Genomic DNA, 26468 nt, shown 5'->3' on the forward strand with positions numbered 1-26468 from the left:
AGAGGTTCATCATTCCCCAGGTTGAAGCCACCCACTGCAAGGGGATGCGTGCCCACCCTCTTAGCCCTCCTTTAAGTTGTTTGAGTCATCTTTACTTTCATTCCCAGGATTGCCAAAACTTTCTTCCTGCCATTCTGCTACTTATCTGCCCTCTACTCCTCTTGAGTCATGACACAAGTTTTCTTTAGTTCTTTTCCCTTTCCTTCCTTCCTTCCTTCCTTCCTTCCTTCCGAGAAACATGCTCGTTGTAGAAAATCTAGAAAGTGCCAGAAAAGTACAGAGTGGGGATGAAAGTCACTTACAGCCATGTAAAGTAGCTGCCTTTGCTGTTTTTGATGGACTTATTTCATGCTACTCTTCTTCTAAGTGCACTTTAACACAGGAGCCAAACACTATGCTGTGTACTCAAATAATCACAAAGATGAATAATGCATCATCTTTTCTCTGTATGTTATTTAAAGGATTCCAAACTGCCCCAAGTTTTCTATATTCCCCTCAAGCTTTTAGCATTTTTTTCCACAAGTAAAGTGTGCCATGTGATTTTTAATATAATAAAATCCTAGTTCAAATATTTAAAAATTACCCTAACTTCATGACTAATCAAAACCCTACCAAGTAATATCCAGTCTAAAAATGCACAGGGATTCTACATTTATCATCATGTATATTCTTAAAATGTGGTTTATCGAATTTCCTTTAAAGAGCACAGAATGCAGTTTTCTACATTCAGTCCATTAGGCAGCTTATTAAGTTAGCCTCTTATACTTACATAGTGCTGCACTTAAATTCAATAATATTTTCTTGCACCTTTTTAATTGCATTTTTTTCAGTCTAAAAATGCTGTTTGAGAATATCCCCTTTGCTGGTCCTCTCTAAGAAATATTGCTTACATATGAATATTTTGAATTAGGAATAAATGAAATTCCAGTTTTGCTGTCAGAACTAAATTGTAAAAATGCATTGCATGTCTTGGAAAATCAGTATACTCTATTAGCAGGCCTGTCAATATAAAAAGTGCATTCCATTTCCACCTCTTGCTCTAATAACCTTTTCTCTGTTACTCCGAGGCAGTTCACATAATCAGGGTATATTGTCAGCTTACTGGAGTTGGGGAAGCATGAAATGAAAATCACGTTAATATTGATCCAATTCTTTTACTTGCAAGTGTCCTTGCTGTCCTTTTCCACTGAGCAATAACTGTTGATGTTAGGTGGCCATTTTCTTATTTTATTTCTTATAGTCCAGTAAATCATTTACAAGCATAACTAATCTGAATAAGAATTTACCACTTAGAATAATTTCTACAAACACTGTATCTTAATTAACGCCTATACTGCTAATTCTACATTTTGCTATCTCACTGAACATTCTCCTCGAGCTTTTCAGAGGACAGCTTACCTGCAGATACAACGTTTGTCTAGTTTAAAGCAAACAGAAGTCTGTACAAGTTCTTCACCGGTAAAAACACAGAGGATGCTGCACTCTAATTTTATGTGATGTAAGGATGTGCTAATATGGACCATAAGTAACATCAATTATTGATTGAGGCAAGGATTTTGATTTCTGAATAAAGTTTATTATAAATTTGAATCTGGTATCTTGGGTTTTTAGTTTTTTGGTAGTTTAAAATAATATCTATTTTGAAAATAAAATAAAATAAAATAAAATAAAATAAAATAAAATAAAATAAAATAAAATAAAATAATATCTATTTTGGATTGTTCGATATATTCTCAATCAACAAAAATGAAGTGAGAACCATGGTTAAATTTAATGCATTCAGACTAAAATACCCAACTAAGAAAGGAGGAATTTGATGTCTGAACTGTCCAGATATCTTATCTGTGTTTATGAAATCTGGCCAATAACCATTCAGATTTTTACTTAAAGTGTATTTGAAACTGCAAATAGAAACCATCCATTTCATTTGTGAAAACACTTGCTTTCATAAAATGATTTTGTGTTGATGAAGTGAGTCTCCTGACTCAGCATCAGGTATAAAAGAGAAAAAAGATACTTGAAATTTGTAGTAGTGTTTTCATTCAGTATCACTAGCAGTTTTTATTGTGAGGATGTTTCTACTGGAAAGTCTGGATTTTTTTTAAATCCTGTTCTATATAAACCATGATTCTTTTAGTCCTTAATCTCTGGTAAGTCTTTCCTTTTATGTCAGCATTATTTATGTTTCTTAAGGAAAGAAATACTATGTGCTATCAAGTCAAAAACAAAATTTAATTTTGAATTAATTATTTACAAAGAAAAATATTTACTTTTTAGTAAGCTAATAATGAGTATTGTGTATATATATGTATCTACTGCTTTCATATCATGTTAAGGTCAATATAAAATATTTTTTAGTCATAGGTTTCCCAATATAGTAAAAAACATTCTTTTATCTTATTTGAAATGTTCAAAACTCTAAAGTCTTCAGTAATAGATTTGTACGTATTATTGCATGATAACATGTCACCATATCTAATGTAATTAGTTGAGAGGTATATTTATCTTAAAATCTTTTCCTTCCAGTGAAAATTAAATAATATCACTTAGAGGCACTAAAACCACTATTCTGTAAAAGTATTCGTTGCTCAGATTTCAGCTTTAATGAGGAAATTTTATTTATTTTAAAATATCCCAAGGAATTCATACATCAATACTTCTAAAGGAAAGCATTTAGTTTTGAAAAAGAATTGCAGCATTTTTTTATTGTTGAAGTATAACTGACATTGAATTGCAGCATTTTATCTTATTTACATAGGGGTAGATTTTGTCAAAACACATTTTACAGTCTATCGTGAAGTGGTGAATATTGAAAAGAATTTCTCTTTCACAAAAGTATGTCATTTTGTGAAACTGACTTCCAGATGTTTAGAAACATTAGAATTTTTCCTTATGTTACATTTAGATGAAATTGAAATGAGACTAAATTTCCATTCTTCCTATTCTCTTCCAATGATGGAAGACAAGTATATATTAAATGCATTTTCTATATATAATTCTCTAAAGCAAATTTTGGTATCACCTTTGCTGAGAAAGCTATTCTTCCCCTTCAGATTTCTAAGATAGTAACAATTTTTATATTTTTAACATACTGGTATACAAAATCAAAAACACATGTCAAATACATAGATGCTTGTGTAGTTTTATGTAATAATATCTTTAGATGAATATTATGGTTATTGGGAGGAAATAATATTTAATATAAGCTGTTTACACTCCATTCAATTTCACAGGCACTTCATGGCACCTGCCTACAAGCTAGCCTTCCTGTCTTCAGCGAGTATACAATCAATGGAGGAGCTGAAGGCTCGTATTTCATTGTAGTGAATATAAACAGAGTAATGACAGCATGGCAGAGGGAAAAAGATTAATCCTAACTGAAGGAAAGCAAACCGTTATTTGTTGAATACCTGTTGTTGGTTAAGCATTGTATTGAGACCTTACATGCATGAATTATCTTGAGTATTTTAATTCTCACATCAGCCCGCCTTCTTCCTCCTTTATATAAATTTTAGAAGAATCATTATAAACAATAAAGCCCTGGCTGTATTCTTGTTCAATTTTAAGTTATACTTAGTAAACTTTTCTAACATCTCTTGCTAATTTATGTATTTTACCAAAATTTTAATAAGCACTTTTGAAAGCTTATTATGTAAATAAGCTTCACACGTTTCAAAGTATTTTAATATCCAGTGTCTCATTTTACCATTGCAGTAACCCTAGGGGAGTGTGGTTGATAAATACTTATTCCTCTTTCACGGATGGAGTAACTGAAGTCAAGAGATTGGTCTAAATATCTTTTTAAAATATGTTCTTGGGCAGCCTGGGTGGCTCAGTGGTTTAGCGCCGCCTTCAGCCCAAAGCCTGATCCTGGAGACCCAGGATCGAGTCCCATGTCAGGCTCCCTGCATAAAGCCTGCTTCTCCCTCTGCCTGTGTCTCTGCCTCTCTCTCTCTCTATCTCTCATGAATAAATAAATAAAATCTTTAAAATATATATGTTCTTAATAAATATTTGAGGGAAAAATGAAGTTAGAATTGCAAATCTTGGGGCACTGGGTGTCTCAGTTGGTTAATAAGCTTCTGCCTTCAGCTCAGGTGTTGATCTCAGGGTCCTGGGATCGAGCCCCTCATTCTCTGCTCAGAAGGAGAGAAGCAGGAGAGTCTGCTTCAACATGTATGGATTGCCACTCTGTTTGATATCTGACACGTATCTGATAAGATAATACCTAAATAAAAGACTCCAGAAAAAATATCAAAAAATCAGAATAATAAATTGTGATTTATTTGTTAGGTAAACAGTTTATACGGAATAGGGAATGATCAACTACACTGAGCCTTGAAGAACAAGGCAAGTAAAAGAATTCCATGTAAAAGAAATTACATTTGTCAGATTTCAAAGCTTGAAAAAGTTTTGCTTGTTTGGGAACAGAAGCATCCAGCTCTTGGGGAATATAAGATATGAAGATACCAAGTTGGTAAAATAGTGAGGTTAAAGAAGTAGCGGCCAAATCATGAATCATAGACCATGTATTTAGTTGTACAGATCAAATAATGTTGAAAATGTATTCTTACATAATAGGTTCGGATTAGGTAGATAGACACATACACACATATATCATTTTTTTAAAAAGATTTATTAAAAAAAAAAAAGATTTATTTATTCATGAGAGACACACAGAGAGAGAGAGAGAGGCAGAGACACAGGCAGAGGGAGAAGCAGGCTCCTCTCAGGGAGCCCAATGCAGAACTCGATCCCAGATCCTAGGATCAGGCCTTGAGCCAAAGGCAGACACTCATCCACTAAGCCACCCAGGTGTCCCCATACATATATAATTTTTAATAAATTAAATCCATATTTCCATACTTAGTGCAAAATAAATAGCAATAGTATAAAACTGGTAAGAAGATAATTTTTTTGTATGAGTTTTTATTGGAGTCCGATTTGCCAACATATAGCATATCACCCAGTGCTCATCCTGTCAAGTGCCCCCCTCAGTGCCCGTCACCCAATCACCCCCACCCCCCGCCCACCTCCCCTTCCACTACCCCTTGTTCGTTTCCCAGAGTTAGGAGTGTCTCATGTTCTGTCACCCTCACTGATAATTTCCCACTCATTTTCTCTCCTTTCCCTTTTATTCCCTTTCACTATTTTTTATATTCCCCAAATGAATGAGACCATATAATGTTTGTCCTTCTCCGATTGACTTCACTCAACATAATACCCTCCAGTTCTATCCACATTGAAGCAAATGAAGATGATTCTCTGCTAAAATTGGCTTGTTACAGATTTATATCTTTTCTCTGTGTACATTAGCCACACATATAATCTACAGCTTCCCTATTGCTGTAAATTACATTTTATCTTTATTGGTATAAATGTTGTAGAGCTATAAAGAGTATGTATAGAATAATTCCTCAAACTACTATGTAGTCTTTTTCTTTATATTAACTGTTTATAATTATTAGTTTAAAAAAAAAGGACACATAAAATAATTCCTTGCCTTGATGGTCCCAACTTTCCAGATAGACATACATTCTCTGAATATTATTAAGATAACTTAATGTCAAAAAAAAAAGATAACTTAATGTCTCCAACTTGTCATTTCTATATTTTGACTTATTTAAAAGATAATACGTTTTAATTCTCTTGTTACTGCAGTTTTAAAATATACTTTGTTTTACATGGTTCCTGTTTATTAAGATAAATTTAATGAAAGAAGAACTTTATTTAGGTTTGTGTAACATTATTTTGTATTAGATAAAACATTTTCATATACAGAGCTATAAGCATATATATTTACTAAGAAATCTAATGGGTATAGAATGCTTGTAGTTATTTGTGACATGATGTGGAAAATAACATAAAAATAATTTTGGATTTGGATTAATCTATAACTTGGTGGCATTTTATTACTCCTGAACCTTTCCAATTTATGGCATTTTGATGTTTTCTGAGAAAATAAGTATATATGCCTATACTATCCAATTTTACACATAATTCATATTCTCAAATTTAGAGAGTTCTGGTGGTTTGTAGTATTCGCTTGTTAATTTCTTGATGAATGGCTAAAGAGGCCAAGAAGTGCACTCAGTCCAACATGTCTTCTGAAGATAGATGATCTCAAATAAATTCTCTTCCCAATCAGATTTTGATTTGTTGGGTGTTAAACCAATTCTTTCTAAGGACAGTGTTTATAAGCCTTGTAATGAGACAGCCCTTTGAGACCTTACCTCTTTTTGCTTGTAATTTTGATGAATGAAACTCTAATTCATAAAAGATATTACAATTGAAAAGCACCTTTGGATCTTGTACACTTTAATTTAGATAAATGTTTCATGCAGTACCATAAAATCAGGAATTTTACTGAGCTCCAATTATAACACTACAACAGGGATGGTAAGTTCAGTATGTTGGTTTGGATCAGTTTACCATATGCCTTTTAAAGACATTATTGTTTTATTGTTTTAAAACTAGAGAGAATGAAACTGAAAGCTTAATATACATTTCAGAGCTCACCTTCCTTTGACTATGTTTACTTTATTTGTAGATTTCAATTTTAACAATGTAAGACTAATGTAAAGCTTTTTTTCATAATGACAAAGCAGATTAAACATGGGTGGTTGTGCACAAGAAAAATTTGTTTTATCAGGCTGACTCTACTTAAAGAGTTTTATTGATTATTTCCTATAAAGAACCAAGCTCCCTTTCGTGTAAATACATAAATTCTCTAGTTTGTCCCCACACTGGAGGCAAATCACCAAGACTCTGAGAAAGCTTAGCCTCTTCAGATTAAGAAATACCCAGAGGTAACTTGCATGTCTCAGTTTATTCATTTATTCAGCATATGTGAGGGCTTGCTCTGTGACAGGCAATGTGCTAAGAACTGAGAATACGAAGACAGAAGCAGGCTAGGCTGGCAATAATCGGGGAGCTTTCAGGCTGTGTGGAGACAACAAGCAAACAACCAGTTACAATACCTATAGCTCCAGTAATAGGATTTATAAGGTGTGGTGCAAGAATCAGAGAAGGAGCACACAAACTTACCCTAAGAAATCAGAGAAGAGAACACAGGGTGGGTAGACTTGAACTCCATTCAGCAAATCTGTGTTACACATCCCCTGAGTGCCCCACACTGAGGCTGCAGAAATGAAGCTGTAGCCCAGTCGAGAAGACAAACACATAACAGATGACACCTGTACAGCAGGGTAGAGTTCTGTGTAAACTGTGAAAGTGCAGATCAGTTGGCTTGGAAAGGCACCTAAAGATCAGATAGGACAAGCCCCAAAAAGGAGGAAGGAAGGAACATACCATACAGAAGAAATACTATTAGTCCAGGTAAAAAGGTCTAAGGACATATTTTGGAAGCTATAAATGGTGTAGCATTGCTAACAGGGGAGCAAGAAAAGATGACACAAAACTGATGATGAGAGCATAAAAGGTCTTGACCAGCCACGCTAAGGAATTTAGATTGGACTCCCATCATATAAGCCTTGCGCTAAGTGTTCTTGATTGGGAGGAAATATTATACAGGAGGAAAATATCTTCCACTTATTTTTGCTTTGTAATAATCACTCTGACAAAAATATGGGGGATGCTCTGAATAATGGAGCTCCTGAAAACCTCTAGACCAAAGAGTAGTGGCCTGAGCCAGGGCCATGGTGGTCACCTTCCGGGATGACCCCTAGGTTTGTGGCTTAGATAAATGGGTTCATCAAAATTGGGGGAGGTGGAGAAGCAGTAGATGATTCATTCAGTAAGGGAAGTGTAATTAGGAATACCAAGCTGCATATGTCTAATAGAAATATGGCTATAAAGACCTCAAGAGAGGCTTCTCAGCTATTAATGATTGGACTTGCCTCTTTTGTTCTCAGATGATGTAAGCTCTGAGTGTCTCAAATTAAGTTACTACCCAAGAGGCAAACAAATTACAAAGATAGCTACCCCTAGAAGAGTTCTGTTTTCCTGGCTTTGTATCATCAAGAAACCAAATAAAATTAAAATGAAGTTCTGGAGCATTCAGTAATGAGTCCTCAATCTTTTATTCCAAAAGTAAGAATCATCTGTGGGCCAGTGGAAGAAAAATATACATATAAGCCATTTAATGCCCCTGACATCCCATGTAGCATTGAATTGTAATAATACTGTTTGTTTCTGGAGTATTTATCAAAATATATATTTAACAATCTATTACTTAATGTTGTTAAGCTATATTTTAACCATGCTTTCCAAATGCTATTATCCAGTAAGAATTAGGATGATAGACTATACCTCTCTGACAGTAACATTCTATAGGGCTTTTGTGACATGATGGTGTTCCTCACATGTGTTTTACTCATGTATGTGCTACTTATGAGCCAACTTATTAATGTTCTAGCAAACAGAATTGGCTCTGAAATCCTGACAAAAGAAGCGTGCAAGTTGCAATGAAAGAGGCTAATAGTTTTATAATGCAAGCTTTAGGGCAGCTAGATGTACTTCCAAGAAAATGGTTGGGTAGATATCGCAGACAGTAATGGACTGTCAGAAGTCCTACACTGAGCCCGAGAGAATGCACCAAAAGTATTGTTAATTGTTAACTGGAGGGAATTTTGGCAAAGAGCATGACAAGATTTGGAGAGTGATTGCATATGTACACAAACACCTTAACAGTCCCTAGATCTATGATACAACACCACCGTCCAGAAGTGATTTATTAGGCTCCCATTTTCAGGAATATATCCACCACACCTAATGAAATGTGTAGGTATTTTCCCAGGAAATGTGCTTCCTTGAAACCTATATACTACCAGTACAGCTAAAACACAGTAAATTACATTTTCTTCCAGTTTGAATTCCAACTTCAAGTGATAGGAAATAAGGATATTTTTAAGCCATATATATTTATATATGTAATTTATATATGATATTTATAGGTATAATGTATATAATATTTATATATATAGTTTATAATTATATATATATAACTTACATATACATAAGTTTACTTACTCTTCAAATAATTTTAGAGACATCATCACCTGCCAAAACAAGTGGCTAAAGTGGCTATTCTTAAAATACAGAAATATAATATTGAAATATAAATATTAATTATATCTGTTGAGTCAAATGCATGAGGGATTCAAATGCATTTTAATTTCTAACCTTTACTCGATTGACATGTTAATGCTAGGTCAGCCTTGGCTGTATTTTAATTTTTCTGACTGACTTTGTTTTTGTACTATTGGCCTTCTCTGCTATTTTTTTTTTTTAGATTTTATTTATTTATTCATGAGAGACAGAGAGAGAGAGGCAGAGACACAGGCAGAGGGAGAAGCAGGCTCCATGCAGGGAGCCTGACGTGGGACTTGATCTGGGTCTCCAGGATCATGCCCTGGGCCAAAGGCAGGCAGTAAACCGCTGAGCCACCCAGGGATCACTCTCTGCTATTTTATATAACAAAATAAGGCTATCAGTTTAGAAAAACATTATTGATTTCACTGACTGTTAAGGAATTAGCTCTTGTCCAGCACATTTTAGGTCTGCATCATGCCTAACTCCACCCAGTTGTAGCCTCCCAGTGACAACCACTTCGCTTTTCAGATATGGGCATGTTCTTGTTTTCTTCATACTTAACCTATCTTCAAAAATGATCTGACTAATTGATTATCTAATTCACACAAAAGTATAGTTGAGCAAAATTGTGTGCTTTTATGTATCAGAAAACCAAGTTTGTGATGAGATGCAGATTTTTTTTATTTTATTTTATTATTTACTTATGATAGTCATACAGAGAGAGAGAGAGAGGCAGAGACACAGGCAGAGGGAGAAGCAGGCTCCATGCACCGGGAGCCTGACGTGGGATTCGATCCCGGGTCTCCAGGATCGCGCCCTGGGCCAAAGGCAGGCGCCAAACCGCTGCACCACCCAGGGATCCCGAGATACAGATTTTTTATAGAAAAGTGGTCATCACTTGACGGGATGAGCACTGGGTGTTTTTCTGTATGTTGGTAAATTGAACACCAATAAAAATTAATTTATTAAAATAAATAAATAAATAAAGTCTCACCAAACACACACACACACACACACACACACACACACACACACACAAAGAAAAGTGGTCATCTTAGAGCCCCAAGACATGGAATTATAGAGTAAAGATTTTCTCAACCATCAGCCAACTCTTGGTCACTCAATGTGGAATGAGCTTTCTCAGCCTGTTTCCTCCTCTGTAAATAAGGGTCAGTTATTGATTACCACCACCACCCCGCCTTTCTCAGTTATTTTAAACACTGAACAAGATAAAGAAGGTAAAAAATGTTCTGTAATTGTAAAGTCCTATGTAAATGCGTTATGTAATTATCAGAAAGTAATAGGTTATTTTTAATACTGAAAGCCAAACAGTCATAATAACCTAAATTCTTATATTTCCAATGTGATTAGGCACTGAAGAAGATGTGGTAAAGTCCAAGAAAACCTTCAGAAGTCAAGCAATAGTGAATCAAAATGCAGAGACAGAACTTATGCTGGAAGGAGATGATGATGCAGTAAGTCTCCTGCAGGAGAAAGAAATCGACAATCTTGCAGGTAAATGTTTAAGTATCTTTCTTCTGTTTGTTGTAAGTAATAATTACACACAAAGTTCCCCAATTTAAGATCGATCTCTTGGCAAATGAGTTGGTGCCAGTGGTTGGAACGATGCTGAATCATGTGAACATTAATAATTTACTTCATCTCACTTCTAGCATTAGAGAGAGGAAAGTACCTACCAAACAAATGCGTGTTTTACTAATAATAAATGAATCACTGCATCTACTTTCTTTGTAATGAGGAGCAACTTTTTCATACAGGAGAAATAGTACATAGCATAAGTTGTCCCATCTAACTGCCTAAGTAATTGGAAAGGGAGACAGAATGATAGATTTAATGACTTACCTGTGACTCTAGCCTCCTAACAACTATGAAGAATGGCCACTTCAGTCAGCTGACACTCGAATTTGCCATGTCTTCCCTGCTACTGCCACTCTTCAGAATGTCCCTGGTGCTTTTCTGTATATCCACACTGCTGGTCTCCACCATTAGCAGACATTCTTGTTTTCACCTTGTCCTGGTGCTGGTCTAAGGTCAATTGAGAGCAGAATCTGCAACAACCATGTGGGATATGTGAATATGGATATATGTGTTGGCCATAACCTTGTTTGGGTTTTAAACCATCCTTGAGAACCTGATGAAAACCGATTGCTTCATGAAGGTGTACATATAATTTTGTACACAACTTCAGAGCGTTCCCTGACCCCTGGAAACAGTCCATAGAATCATATACTAGATCTCAAGTTAAAAACTCCTGCTTCAGAGTCTCGAAAAGTGGCTGGGTTTTACCTCAATTATGTATTTTCAGCCTGTACAGTGTTCGGGTGGCAGATGGCAATAGAAAAGTGGAATTATACTCATCATTTTGGTTTACAAAATAGCACTCTTGTTTCCAGAAATGTGCTCAAAATTATCTGGCATGCTTTCTGAAAACCTCCAACGATGTTTCTGCCAGTTAGAGATTCTCTATTTTATCGAAGAGATGTTCTTGTTAATTGTAAACTAGAGATAGCACCTTATTCTCTCTCATCTAGAAAATGTTTAATAAGGTCACTCTAATGCCAGTTCCTGGATATAACTATGTCACTAACATTTCTGTATCATGAAAATTATTTGTCCTGTTTAAAACTAATCCTAAGTCTATGAACAAATGTTTGCCTTGAATTCCTAAGCAAATGTTGAAGTTTTGGTTTCTTGTTTTTGTGGTTTGTTTTAAAAGTTCTGAGATTTTCTCTGAGGCCATTTGGAAATTTAAGCAAATGAAGTCTGTGGTTTCATTTTGCCCACAGATTTGTTATCTCTTTTCTTAGTCTTATTCTTGATTTTAAAGAAATAAGAAAATTTATAAACATGACTCATGACCATTTCAGATAATACGTTGTCTTTCCCCATCCACATAAATAATGTGCTAGTAAATATGCTCAGTAATTATACAATTTAGTTTAGACTCTGGTCCTTAGTTCCTGTTATAAAGGTAATTAATTAGTTGATACAAATTTGGCTGGTACCATAAAGTTTATTATAATAAGATCTGCCCCATACTATCAGAGGCAAAATCCAGTAAAGACTCATACTTCTTTATGTTTCTTTCTTTTAATGGTAGCTAGAGTAATTATTAATATTATTTATACTTATAAGGAAAATTCCCAAAATAACATTAAGTTAAAATATCTAAAGAACAATGAAAGTATGTTTGCAGTAAATTGTTTAAAAATCTAATTGTGTGGCTCTTGACCAATTCATTCTGTCAAGACTTCTCTAATTTGTCTTTTTTAAAAGAATTTTTAAAATTTTTATTTATTTATTTATTTGAGAGAGAGAGTGAGCAAGAGCAAGAACAAGGAGAAGGAGAGGGAGAATCAGGCTCCTCACTGAGCAAGGAGTCTGACATGGAGCTCAATCCCAGGACTCTGGGATCATGACTTGAGCTGAAGGCACTCCACCTGCTACCGAACCACCCAGGTGCCCCCTAACTTGTCTTTTAAACAGATTTTTCTTTGAGCAGATTCACTCCTATCCATTTCCACCTGATTTTAATTAATACTCTTTTTGCATAATCCTCGTGTCTAATAAATCTGTCCTAAAATATTGATCCCCTATTTAGTCTATAATGTTCCTCTTTAAAACAGCAGTCCACAAATGTGACTCTGAGCTTTGAATTCGGTAGAAAAGAAGGAAAGGATGGATGTTTTGTGAAAGGAGAAGGGTAACAAATAGTCTGCATGATATATATGATATATAGATATAGATTTATTTTGTAAATGCTGAGGCCTATTAACTAGACTGGTGTGACAGTGACAATGTCACATAAAAATCATTTTTAGAAGTTAATTATAAACAAGTATTCTTAGATTTTTTTAAAAATCAGCTGTTAATGAAATTTCAGACTATGAAAATATGTAACTGTTTTCATTGTCTTTGTCTCAGAAATTAAAATTTGTTAAATGATAATGACTTTCTTATATGTAATTTATTGTTCTAAATAACCAAATAGTACTATGCTACCTAAGGAACACTTCACTATTATCATAGGAGAGCTAAGTCCACATTAAAATCCAGGAGAAAAAAATAAAATAAAATCCAGGAGATCCTAAAATCTGTGTACAAAATGAATATAATCTAATACTTGGTGTCTGGAAATATTATGTAAAATAACAAATGCCCACTTTCTACCTCTGAGATGAAAATTACAGGTTTATCTTTTCATGACTTAGTGATATAGCTTACATATTAGTAGTGTAAGAAATATACCTTCAAAAATATAAAAATAACTAGAATTCGTAGATTTTAGATATTCTGGGAATGAGGACACTATTTTTGTAATATAATGGTAAAGCTAAATCTGCTGATTAGCATAATTCATTTTCTTCTTCTTACAAAGCTCTGTTTTGCTGACAGACACACAGATGAGGAGACCATGCATTATAATTTGTCATTATGCAATATTTCTTAATAGTCAAGTTAAACACCAGGGGACAAAAAGATGCTAATAAGAATAGAAAACTAAGGGAAGTATTAATTTAGTTAAGATATTTGGAGATTTAAAAGCTAGGATCAATTTCTGTTTATAAAAACAAAAAAAGAGACAGAAGAGTAGCTAGCATGTCTTACTAAGAATCAGGAAGTGTTCAAAGAGCTTTATATGCAGTAACCTATTTAATATTCACAGTAACTCTATAAACTAGATACCATTATTACCCTAATTCTACAAATGAGGCTACAGAGACCAAGAGAGATTAAGTAGATTGTGTAAGGTTAAGAAGTAAATAAAATAATGTATTTCCTTTAAAATACATAGTTTATGGTTTGAATTAAAATGTACAAATAGTATATTTAAAAATGCATGTGTATAGGGCAGCCCCCGTGGCTCAGTGGTTTAGCGCCGCCTTCAGCCCAGGGTGTGATCCTGGAGACCCAGGATCGAGTCCCACGTCGGGTTCCCTGAATGGAGCCTGCTTCTCCCTCTGCCTGTGTCTCTGCCTCTGTGTGTGTGTCTCTCATGAATAAATTTTTAAAATAAATAAATAAATAAATAAATAAATAAAAATAAAAATAAAAATAATAAAACATAAAAATGCATGTGTATATACTTAAAGACTCTTCTACAATAATGTAAAAACAAGACCTTATACGTCAATTTTTACACTGGTTCCATTATACTATATCTAGAAGTCTGTGAATATGCACAATAATTAATTTCAGTTTTATAAATCTGTTCTCTGAAGTCATTCTGGTAAGTTAAACAAATCTGATAGAGGGGGGGTTTTAGCACCACTTTATTTAAATATTGACTCTTGTGTTTTTTCCCATTGTCTTTGAGTTTTTTAGTTTTAATAAAGAGAAAATGGTCCACAAAGTTCTACAGCTTTAAATGTCATACAATTTTCTGTTTCACTTTTAGTTATTTTTCTTCCCAGGCTGTTCATCTCAAAAGGCAAGTTAAATGTGTGTGATTATTAATTACTCCATTTATTATGCATTGTAGCAAATGGCTAATATAATATAGAAGAATGTGAATGAATTAGTTATTATATTAATACCACCTAACTTAATTTATTTTAATTGCTTTTTTAGTTTGTAGTGATTATTTTAATTGCTTTTTTAGTTTGTAGTGATTCACCAAAGTGAATTAGCACCTAAGATCCCATACATAACTAAAAAATTTCAATTTACTAATTATGTTGTTACTTGAAACATTGAAATTAATTAGTATAATTCAACTGATTTTAATCTAAAATCCCAGTATATATTTTAATTTGAAACTCAGCTTGGCAGATTATTTCGTGAAATAATCATTAACTAAAATTTAAGATTAACTCAAATTTATATGAATTGACAAGTGAATGATTTAATTCAACTGATAGAATTGTGACCCACTGATAAAACGCACCTCATTTTTTTTAGAGTGATAGTTCTGTCACATACACCAAGTGACAGTAGAAATATTTTCTGTAATAAGTATAGAATTGTACAGACTTCTATATTGCTATTTCCAAATATTACAAATTTTGTCAACTTAGGGAATTCTGAATTCATCATCATACTTATGGTCCTTTATGGCTTACCAACTCTGAAAATTATTAAAGACAAATTTTTTTGTTTATATATGTAAACTGTTATTACCAATAATCCACCCATCCATTTAATATCAAATAACTTTGTAAGATTTTCCACAGGCCTACACCAATATCCAAACTTCTTTCTTTACCTGAAATATCCTTCACACATCTCTATTCTGCATCTTCCCTTATCACCTGTCAAAATCTCTACCCATTTTTTATAACTATATTAAACACTTTATGAAGTATTCACTAGCCACTTTTGTCACCCCATAACTTTTTTGTGGTAATAATTTTATTGAGACATAATTCATATATCATACACCAGACCCATTTAAAGGGAACAATTTAATGTTTCTTAGTATATTCACAGTTATGCAACCATAATCACAATCTTAGAACATTTCATCACACCAAAAAAGAAACCTCCATATTCTTTGGCTATTCCACCGAATTCTCCCATGGCCACTCCATAGCCCTGGTGGACCACAAATCTCCTTTCTGCCTCTGGAGATTTGACTCTTTGGGACATTTCATATAAATATAATTGTATAATATGTGGTCTTTTGTGACTAGCTTCTTTTACTTCACATAATGTTTTCAAGTCTCATCCATGTTCTAGCACACATGTCCTTTTTATTGTGAATAATATTCCATTATATAGATATATTTTGTTTATCCATTAATCGATGGACATTTGGTGTGTTTATACCTGCCAAACCACTGAGCAACCCAGGGATCCCCGGCTGCTGTGATTAATGCTGCTATGAACAGTCATGTACAACATTTTATGTCAACAATTGTGTTTTCATTTCTCTTGAGAAACCTAGGCATGAAATTGCTGGGTCAAATAACTATTTTTTGCTTTTTGAGGAGCTGCTAGACTTTTTTTATTTTTAAGATTTATTTATTTATCATAGACAGAGAGAGAGAGAGAGAGAGAGCCAGAGACACAGGAGGAGGGAGAAACAGGCTCCATGCTGGGAGCCCAACGTGGGACTCGATCCCGGGACTCCAGGATTGCGCCCTGGGCCAAAGGCAGGCGCTAAACCGCTGTGCCACCCAGGGATCCCCCCTGTTTGTTTGTTTTTAAGATTTTATTAATTTACTCATGAGAGACACAGAGATAGAGAAAGAAAGAGAGAAGCAGAGACACAGGCCGAGGGAGAAACAGGCTCCATGCAGGGAGCCCGATGTGGGACTCGATCCCAGGTCTCCAGGATCACGCCCTGGACTGGAGGCAGAGCTAAACTGCTGAGCCACCTGGGCTGCCTTAGACTGTTTTCCAAAGTGATTGTATCATTTTACATTCCCATCAGCAGTGTGTGAGAATCAGACTTCTCCACATCCTTAATGCTGGTTATTATCTGTCTTTTTTATTATAGCCACGCTAAAATTTTGATTATATCATTCTTAAGACGCTTATATAAGATGCCTTTCTGTATGTTTTCTCTTTCCTCTTAGACTCTAAACTCCTTAAGTATAGTGACCATATCCCATGTACCTATGAACCATAAAGAAATCTTCTAATACAATTACCTGTCCTTAAAAGGTTCCCATTGAAAGAGTTAGTGTAGGATGAAATAAACTAGAAAGCTGAGATTATTACCTAGTTCCTTCATACAAAACCAAGAAACAAAAAATTTTAAAGCTATTAAAATTAAGTATGTGGGTGCTTGAATTATTAAATCATATGCTCATACCAATTGAATTATTCAAATTACTTAACTTGTCACTTGACTTTTCAAGGTAAGAACTAATCTTTCTTCTACCCCAGCTGCTGCTAATTGTATCATTTTAACTAAATATCTCCTAAGGTTCCAATTTTTAAAGTCAAGATACCACCGTGATTCTTAAACAAAAAATGTTTTCTCTGTCACATGAAGGAGATACTGTATAACCAATGGATCATAATATTTTGCATATTTAAAAAGAGTAACTAGTATAAAAAACTAGCGACATGGGAAAGAAGTGTTGGAATATGAGTTGGATATTTTTATGTGGCTTTTTCAAAGTGCTAGATTTGTAATCCTTTACACACACACACACACACATACACACACACTATACCCCCACAAGTCAAAAATCTGCAACTCAGAAAAAATGCATTATGTGAATTTAAGAATGAAAAAATATAGAAATAAGGAGGACATCTAAGAGAAACAGGATGTAATCGGAAGGAAATTCTCCTGTGTGACAGGTTCCCTTCAGGACACACCTTTAATGCCCTAAGGAGTTCTCAGGTATACTCTCACTGATGTAAGAGAGCTATATCTTTTCAGACTGCTTTTCTTGTTGTTCACTAGTCAAATTTTTTGTCTGTTTTCTGTTATCTTTATTCTACTGATTCAAAGTAAAAGTAGTATCAAATAATTGGGGGCTAGAAACTTGCTTAGCATTTGTTTTAAGGTTAACCATTCCTACCTCCCTAAGTCTCTGTTTTACTGCATTCACACGCTGATTTGCTTACTCACTAACATCTCTTAGGATGCAGAACCCTGGGACTCAGAAACTGACAGAAAAAAAAAATCATCAGGATAATTAGCTCTGCCACCACTATCTCTCAGTAACTTTGGTAACCAGGAAGTTACAACATAGGTCTAGCTTAATAAATGAAAGTTGACAATTAAGATCATCAGATAGATACTGTAGGCCTTCAGATATTCTAACTTGGAATGTCCAGATAACAGAGGCAAAGTTATTTATATATAAGTTGAATGTTACCTAAAAATTGAGGATAAAGCAAAATATACAGCATTTAAGAAGGAAGAACTCAAGATTCTAGAAAATTCTAATAAAAATACAGAAACAAAATTCTAAAAGCTGAAAGTTTTTCAGAGAAAAATATTATTTAAAAAAATTCTAAACTAAACAGAAAAATTTTATTATCATTGTTCAATGGAATAAGAGAACAAGTGCTGTAGAAGGAACAAGTTCAATGTTATATAGATACAGATAAACTCATACTCAGATCATATCTGCTGAAGCCTAACTACTCTGTGCAATACAGTTTGCATATGGTTAATGAACAGTCTTTCCCTAATAAAACTAGTAGTTTTTACAAGATTTCTCCATATTTATTTTATGTAGTTTTAGTTACAGAATGTAACTAGGAATTGAATCAATCTGACATTTGTATTTAGGGGGAAAATGTCTTTTAAACATTCTGGATTCTCTAAAATACATTTTGCTCAGTATTTTCCCCTTAATTTTTAAGCCCATGTGTATTTCAAGGGAAATTTAATCCATATGTCCCTGACTCACTCACACTTAACTCATCAAAATATTGTTTAGTAAAAGCTATTTGATGTTGAAAAAGCCTTATGAGTCTTTATAAGTCTTTTTTCTCTCTCTTTGAATTAGGAAGTTGCTTTGCCAGTCATAAATAGTATACCCAAAGGGTTCACATTCAGCTTCAAACAGAGAATTCACAGAGCTCTTGAAGACAACATTAACAACATGCTCATTGCCTACAAAAGCTAAAATATTTAAATTTCTGACTTAATTTTTTGATTCAGTTAAAGGGCTATAAAAATAAAAGCTTTACCTTCACTAGCCTTTTTACCCTGTCCTCATTATTTTTACAATGTGCACAAGACCATTTTAGAGCCTATAACATTTTGCTATAATCCATTATTTCGTCAGTTCCAAAAATGTATGTTTCTTTCAACCATGTAGTCTATAAGAACACTTTTAAGGTACTCTTAATCATAACACATTCCTGCTAACCAAACTATGTAAATTTAAAATATAATAAAAAGACAAATGCAACTATTATTTAGTAGACCATCAGCCATGCTTCAGATCATATATAACATTCTTACATCTTTTCTTAAGAAGCCATCTTTTGTTATGCTGCAAGTGTTTCATGAACCACAACAATGTCTGTTCTTCCTAATACAGTGTTCTAGTTGAGACTCATTTTTATTTTTTACTTGTTTCTCTGTACAGAGGATTTCCCATAAAGTAATTCCTCTAAGACTTATAGTTATACTTATTTCCAACCTGAGAAGCAGGAGAGATCAAGAACAGATCTAAGTTATCAGTACACCAGATCTCTCCTATATGCAGGACTAAACTTTCCTATGCTTTTAAAAAAAAGTATGTGAATGAGCATATTAATCATCTACTGGAAATATATGGGTCATCTTGTTTGTCACACTTGAAGGCAAAGAAATGGATGATAACAAAACTTTTCTTATCGTCAAACTGTGGATGTTGGCAACTTAGAGAAGAAGAAGAGTTGAGTATTCATCATCGCACACTGCCATACCTGTGAGACCTCTGATACTCTCTCTAGGAGACTTTGGAACTAATTCAAACATTATATATAAACTGATTTTATCACTACATTTAGAGACATACTATACAAAAGGACAAATCTTCTCATAGTGCAAATATTTTATTTGATTATTTTATTTCCGTAGCTTGGTGCTACAGAGTCAGAGTGATAGCCTACGGGTCCTTAAGCAGTCAGCACTAAGAACATGCATTTACATGGCCATCAACTTATAAGTGGTTATCACAGTAGAATCTACTTCATCAGTCCAAATCATCAGCCCAATAAATATAAGAACTTTTAATCAGCAAAAAAGAAGGGAAAGTAGACTGAGTTGTTCATCTAAATATTGTTAAGTGTCCTTTTCCAGATAGAATGTGTAGGCAGTTTAGTTGATCAGAATATGACCAATTACAGGAAACCTGTCTAGTGCAGTCAGTAGAGCATGGGACTCTTGATCTCCGGGCTGTGAGTTTGAGCCCCACATTGGGCATAGAGATTACTTAAAAATAAAATCCTTAAAAAAAGGCGGGGCGGGGGGGATGATGACTGATTGCAGTGTTTCATGCTTTTTTAATCCAAAATTCTGTTGGATTTTTTTTCATTTTAAGTTATTAATGCTAAATATAGTTGTAGTATTATTCCTTCAATTTGTATATAAAATAGGAAAGTTAAGAACCAGATATCACAGAAAAAAATCTTCCATCTAGGATTAATCTAGGAAGAGGAATCTCAATGTACCAACCAGTTTTCAGGGGGAGAGCAAAATGAGTCTGATAGGTAGTAAAGAGGTATGTGTGGTTGGGCAAATGAAGCAGAGAGACATAATTTACATTTGTCGAAAGAAAACAATACTACAGGTGATAATTTTAAAACTGAATTAGATATTGTAGTTCATTTTAAGGTATGGAGATTAGAGTTTAGACATTATGGTATTTACTAATGATCACATCACAAGCAACCACTTTTCTGATTCTGTTAAAGCCCTTGTTCATTCCACCGTATCAGTGTTTGCTTGGTTTTTAATTCCAAGTTGCAACCCATTGGTGGGTAAGCAAATCAGCTATGTGTATCATTACCAGCATATTTTTGTTAAGTTAAATAAAAAAGAGTAAGTTCAAATACAAAATGTCAAAACTCATTGCACACAGTAAAAATTAAGAGCTGGAAGGACCTGCGAGGTCCTTATTTTCCGATGCCAGATTCCTACTTGGTGGAGGTTGGATGTGGTTATCCAAGCAAAACAAGTGTAGATATTGAATATTTACTATATGCATGACATTATGGTGGTGCTTGGAGTAAAAAGACACATATGATTAAAGTTTCTGCTTCCAAGGAGGTTATAGTCTATAGGAAAAACAGACAATGAAAAACAACAGCAACCTAGATATACAAAGGAAACCACAATAACACAAAACAGGACCCTTGACCACCATGTTTATTCTGGAAAGCCTTCCTAGGATAGGTGTTTCCTATCTTGAGTCCAGAAACATAAGTAAAGGATTTAGGAAATATAAAGAGTTGTTGCCGACTGCAGAAAACATCATATGCCAAAATATCACCTTCCCTGTGAAACAGTAGTTCTAAGTTATTCAGGTAAAAGTATGAGGCAAGGAGTCTCTGAAGTTGAGACTAACAAGCTTGCTGGGGAGCTTTATTTGCCATAAGAAACCTGGGTTTTTATCCTAAAGGCCATAATGAGGCAATGAAGGACTTTAAGCATGGCAATGATAAAATCCAATTTATATATTTTTTCAAAAATCACTCAGGCCACTGTGTAGCTCAATGTTTTAGGATGCCCAAACTTGAGGTAAAAGGCTGTTGTCTGAACTAGAGGTGATGAGAGACTGAACTAAATTTAAATTGGTGGTGGCAACAAAGCAAAGGGGACAGCTTCAAAAAGAACAAAAACAAACAAACCAAAAACACTAATATGTCAGGGACTGTGATAATGGGCTGGATGTGAGGAGTAAGAATGAGGGAAGCCTGTCTTGGGAGTAGGAATGATATAGGAACTATCAAATGTGTTTGATTGAGAATGTGAAGACCGGTGGGTTTCAGGGGAGAGGAGATGATTGGTTCAGCTTGGTCAAATATATAAAGGTTTGGAATTTGAGAGCCAAGTTGGACATGGAGTTTACAATTAAAACCACTGAAATCAGGCAGCCAGGGTGGCTCAGCGGTTTAGTGCCGCCTTCAGCCCAGGGCCTGATCCTGGAGACCTGGGATCGAGTCCCATGTCAGGCTCCCTGCATCGAGCCTGCTTCTCCCTCTGCCTGTGTCTCTGCCTCTCTCTCTCTCTCTCTTTCTCCCTCTCTTTCTCTCTCTCTATCTCTGTGTCTCTCATGAATAAATAAATAAAATCTTAAAAAAAAAAAAAAAGAAACACTGAAATCACCCAAGAAAAGTGAGACTATCTAAGAAGAACAACAGTCCAAAGTCAGAGCCCATCAGGGATACCAAGAAGGAAGTCAAGCAGGAAGAGAACAATAGAGAGTAGTGTACTCTAGAAGTCAAGGAACACTCGTTCAACATTTTTCAAAATGATATTTCTAGGAACACAGGTGTTTTGAAATATGTTAACAAGGGAGAAAAAGTATAACTAAGTGTGTTTGGAAAATTTTGGGTTTAAATATAAATGTTACACAGGTTTTTTTTTTTTAATTGATGGATAGAATTTTCCAAGCTTTTAACATATTAATTCATATATATTCCCCTACCACTTTGGCCTAAGTAGAGGATGAGAGTGAAGCCAAAAGGAGTGAATAGGAGTGAGGAAGAGGTAGAAACTGATACCTAGAAGCTCAACAAAAGAGGGAAAAGGACAAAGAGAAGACAGTAGCTAAAGGAGGCAGCAAGATGGGTAGGACCAAATCCCAGGTAGAGTGATTAACTGGTTTGAACAGAATGAAAGATGGATTTTCTGAAATTGGAGAAAAAGAGGTGGTGACTAGTGCAGAGATGGAAAGGTCTTTAGGGCACCCCCGGTGGCGCAGCGGTTTAGCACCGCCTGCAGCCCGGGGTCTGATCCTGGAGACCCAGGATCGAGTCCCGCGTCAGGCTCCCTGCATGCAGCTCACTTCTCCCTCTGCCTGCGTCTCTGCCTCTCAGTCTCTCTCTCTCTCTCTCTCTCTCTCTCTGAATAAATAAATTTTTTTTAAAAAAAAAGGAAAGGTCTTTAGATAGAGGAGGACATCAAGATAAATGACAAATTTTCATTTTTCTCCAAAATACGAATCCTTCATTTATTATACAGTTCAGATGCACAGATGTTGATATGTGAATTTCCTAGGAAGGAGCTATATATTTAACTATCTTCTCAGCAAGATGTGTGACCACCAGAAGGGATAAACACCGCTGCCCCACACACTGTAATAACTGAGCTTTAATATTTGATTCCTTAAACATTCCTGAAACAGCTCACATTGGCAGCTATGTGGGTGTTTTCAGTTGCATCTCACACAGGCCCCTGCTTTACACATCTTAATCACTGGCCGGTCCTACTTACTCCTGTTCACGTGCTGCATCTGTGTGTTTGTGCAGACTCAACTGCCCTGCTCACAGTGCTCTTCCCTTGCATATCCACCTGTATGCATACTACCCATCCACTATGGCTCACTTCAAATGTTGCTGCTGTCATCCTGTCCCAACTACACCTACTCCTAAGAAAGACTGGATGGGAATCATCACAGTTCAGTGAATGTCGATGAATATTTTTCTGCCCCTCTCTTGTTGGGAGGCAGTGTACATAAGTTAAATGCCCTGACTTTGAAGTCAGATAATCACATCTGAATCTTGTCTCTACCATTTACTAGTTGTATGACCTTCCCTAAATTACTTCAGCACTTAGTCGCATTTCCCATCTGTAAAATGGACACAAACAGCAGTACCTCTCTTGTAGGTTTGTTGTTATGAGGAATAAATGAGATCAATTCATATAAAGTGCTTTAACAATCCTTAGCTACCCTTCCTCCCTTATGTCCTCTCCATTCCTATATGTTTCTTATCTTTACTATGTCCTATAAGCTCTTGAGTAAAATTCATGTCTCATACTTTACTATATGCTCTTAGTACCAAACCAAAAACAGTGAATAATTTTTGTTGACTACATGAATGAATGAATGAATGAATGAATCCTGAGTTAAATATATTGCTCTAAGCATTTAATTTACAAAGAAGGAACAACTTGGTAGGAAAAATATGGCAGTTATAAAATTATGCCATTTAAAAAATAATAGTATGCATGTGACCTAGCTAGAATGACCAATTACATTATAACTCGTGTTGGTTTTCAGCATTTTTATTTATATTTTCTCCAAAATGGACTGTCTTTCATGTTTTTAAAGAACAATTTGAAATCAATTCCAGAAAAATGTAAAGGATGTGATCTGTTCATGTAAGTGGCCTTTTTACTATGACATGCAAATGGGACAATGGTGTATATCTTTTTCTATATGCAATCCCATAAAGACAGATTTCAGGGGCTTCCTGTGTGGCTCAGTGGTTTGGCGCCTGCCTTTGGCCCATGGTGTGATCCTGGAGTCCCGGAATCGAATCCCACATCAGGGTCCCTGCATGGAGCCTGCTTCTCCCTCTGCCTGTGTCTCATGAATAAATAAATAAAATCTTAAAAAAAAGAAAAAGACAGATTGCATAGTATGTGACAGATACTGTGTTAGATAAGAAGATAATGCCCTTTTCTGTAAGTAGCTATGCCAAATGGTAGAAACAGACTTCTGTACACATCTATTTAATAAATTATAAGGCTACAGTAAAGATGCACCCAGGAAACTATAGGAATAAGAAAGACAAGGCATTTACTCCAGCCAAGGGATACAAAGACTTGGTTCTCCTAGTCCCATAGATTTAAATCATCTCCTCTGGTTTATTCACTCATCTAGTCTAGTAGGAATTTACTCTTCTCAATCATTAAATGATATCCTAGTGCCATAAAAGAGTCACTACCCTTCCAGAAAGTGAAAAATGTATTCCATATGTTGAACTAAATGTGATATAAGTAGAAACACAAATCTCATCTGGATCACCTATTGAATCAAAAGGCAGAACAAATTATCACAATGGACATTAAAACTATCACTTTTTTAGTATATTTTTGTGCTAAAAAACCTCAGTTTTATTTTACTTAGACCATATTGCTGTATATGCTTTTTTTCCTGTGAAATCATTGTCTTCGTGGAAAATGCACTGGTTTTTGTTGATTTATTTTTAACATAGGATTATCTGTTCTACAGTAAATTGGAAAACTCAAGTGGCAGGTTAAAACTAGAGCCTATCAGATTATCTCTTGTACTTTTAAAACTTATTTATTATAAACACATTAAATAAGATGAGATGTTAGGTAATAGTAGTGCAAAAATAAGTGTTCTGCCATGATGAACAAATATTTTGTTAAAATTCAGTCTTCATTTGTGCTTGTGTAGAGAAGGCTCTATTCCTTCTGTTTCTGTTTCAGACTCTGTTGAGTTTTACCAGAAGTAGATTTACTCAGCTCTGAAAACACTGATGTGGCTCTTAAACATATGCCTCATTTTGTACAGTAATAATCTAAGGAAATCAGTGCACTATGGGGATGAGTGGTTATTGTCCATCTCAGTCTAAAGATAGATCATGAGCTTTGTATAAAATTTGTGTTTGTAACAGATAGTGTGTGTGTTAGGGAGTGAGGGAATAATGCTGGAAGTTAAATTCATAATACTTGAGATACGTATTCTGTTAGTGGTTCATGTTGTATTTTTTGACTCAAGCATAAACAGCATAAACTCAAGCAGAAACTACTTTCATTCAAGTTTTTGAAAACTTCAAAGGATTATTATTTTGGTGGTATATTTGGACCACTATCAATATTTTCTGTACATGAAAGAATCATTGTCTAGAGATTTTGTTACTATACTTTCTTTTTTCTTGGGGCATTTCAAATGCCTGAAACCCAGGGAACTATTCTGGATAATAGAAATCTCAGATCTTCTGCAGCATTTCCACCAATTCCCTCTCCCCCAGGCAAACACACAAACACCTCCATTTTCTTCATGCCTAAAGTTTCCTTAGGATTTCAAAACAAGTTTCAACTTTCTTATATTCTTCATTAGTTTAAGTTGTTTTGAAATTAAAGCATGTTATTCTTTTAATTCTATGGGACAAATGTTTATTTTTTAACTATTTATTTATTTATTTATTTATTTATTTATTTATTTATTTACGAGAGAGCAGGAGCAAGAGCAAGAGCACAGGCAAGGGAAGGATCAGAGGGAGAGGGAGAAGCATGTTCCCTGCTCAGTGGGGCTCCATCCCAGGACCCTGGGATCATGACCTGAGCCAAAGACAGATGCTTAGTGGACTGAGCCACCCAGGCCCCCCAAGAAATGTTTTCTTTAAATTGATATTGCCATACTTAAAAATAATAGACGTCCAATGCAGGCAAATATTTTACATATATTCAGTCACTCGTGCTATGAGTCGTTTTCCTACAAATTGTATCAGAGTATAGAAGTAATTTTAAGAATGATTTCTTTTTTATGTTTTTGTTTAAAAAATTTTTTTGGAATGATATCCTTTTGGACTAAATACAAAGAATTTCAGATTAGTTCTATTTCTTTGAAACAATGTCAGGATTTTAAGTTGAATAATTTTATAAAAAGTAATCAGTGTTTCTTATCCCCAAATAATTGTCTTTTATCACATTAAAGTGTTCCTAAAGCAAATTGAACATGTGGTTTCAAAGTAATTGAGGTTGAAGAAAATCTGTATAGTTAATAAAACTTTTATTCCTACTAAACTAAGCTTAGAAAGCATTTAAGTAATTCTATAATACATTGTAACTTCATGTACACCACATACAGGTTTGGCCAACTGAAATTCATCAAATAATTATATAATGCCAATTTTAATTAAACTTCAACTCTTTCTCCATGTATTTTCTTTGTTGAACTTTATATTGAAATTCAGAATCTTAGCCTTATTTGAAAACTTAATTGCTATAATCTCCTGTTAATACCTAGAATGCTATTGACACCCCCCAAAAATGACTAATTTCTGTATGT

The 26468-nt window shown here is 34.6% G+C and overlaps 1 protein-coding gene across 15 annotated transcripts in view; it reads left to right on the forward strand.

The window, feature by feature from the left end:
• Positions 1-26468, forward strand: part of NBEA (neurobeachin) — a 662404-nt gene that overhangs the window by 434478 nt on the left and 201458 nt on the right. For 8 of the 15 annotated variants that reach the window (XM_072719997.1, XM_072719998.1, XM_025996781.2 and 5 more), the window contains one exon: positions 10426-10569. In XM_072719997.1, coding sequence (XP_072576098.1) covers positions 10426-10569 — 144 coding nt within the window. Of the gene's footprint in view, positions 1-10425; positions 10570-14473; positions 14507-26468 lie in introns of all 15 variants that reach the window. The other 7 variants (XM_072719992.1, XM_072719993.1, XM_072720000.1 and 4 more) reach the window with 1 other exon arrangement.

This window comes from Vulpes vulpes, chromosome 9, assembly GCF_048418805.1.
Source record: "Vulpes vulpes isolate BD-2025 chromosome 9, VulVul3, whole genome shotgun sequence".
Classification (NCBI taxonomy): Eukaryota; Metazoa; Chordata; class Mammalia; order Carnivora; family Canidae; genus Vulpes; species Vulpes vulpes.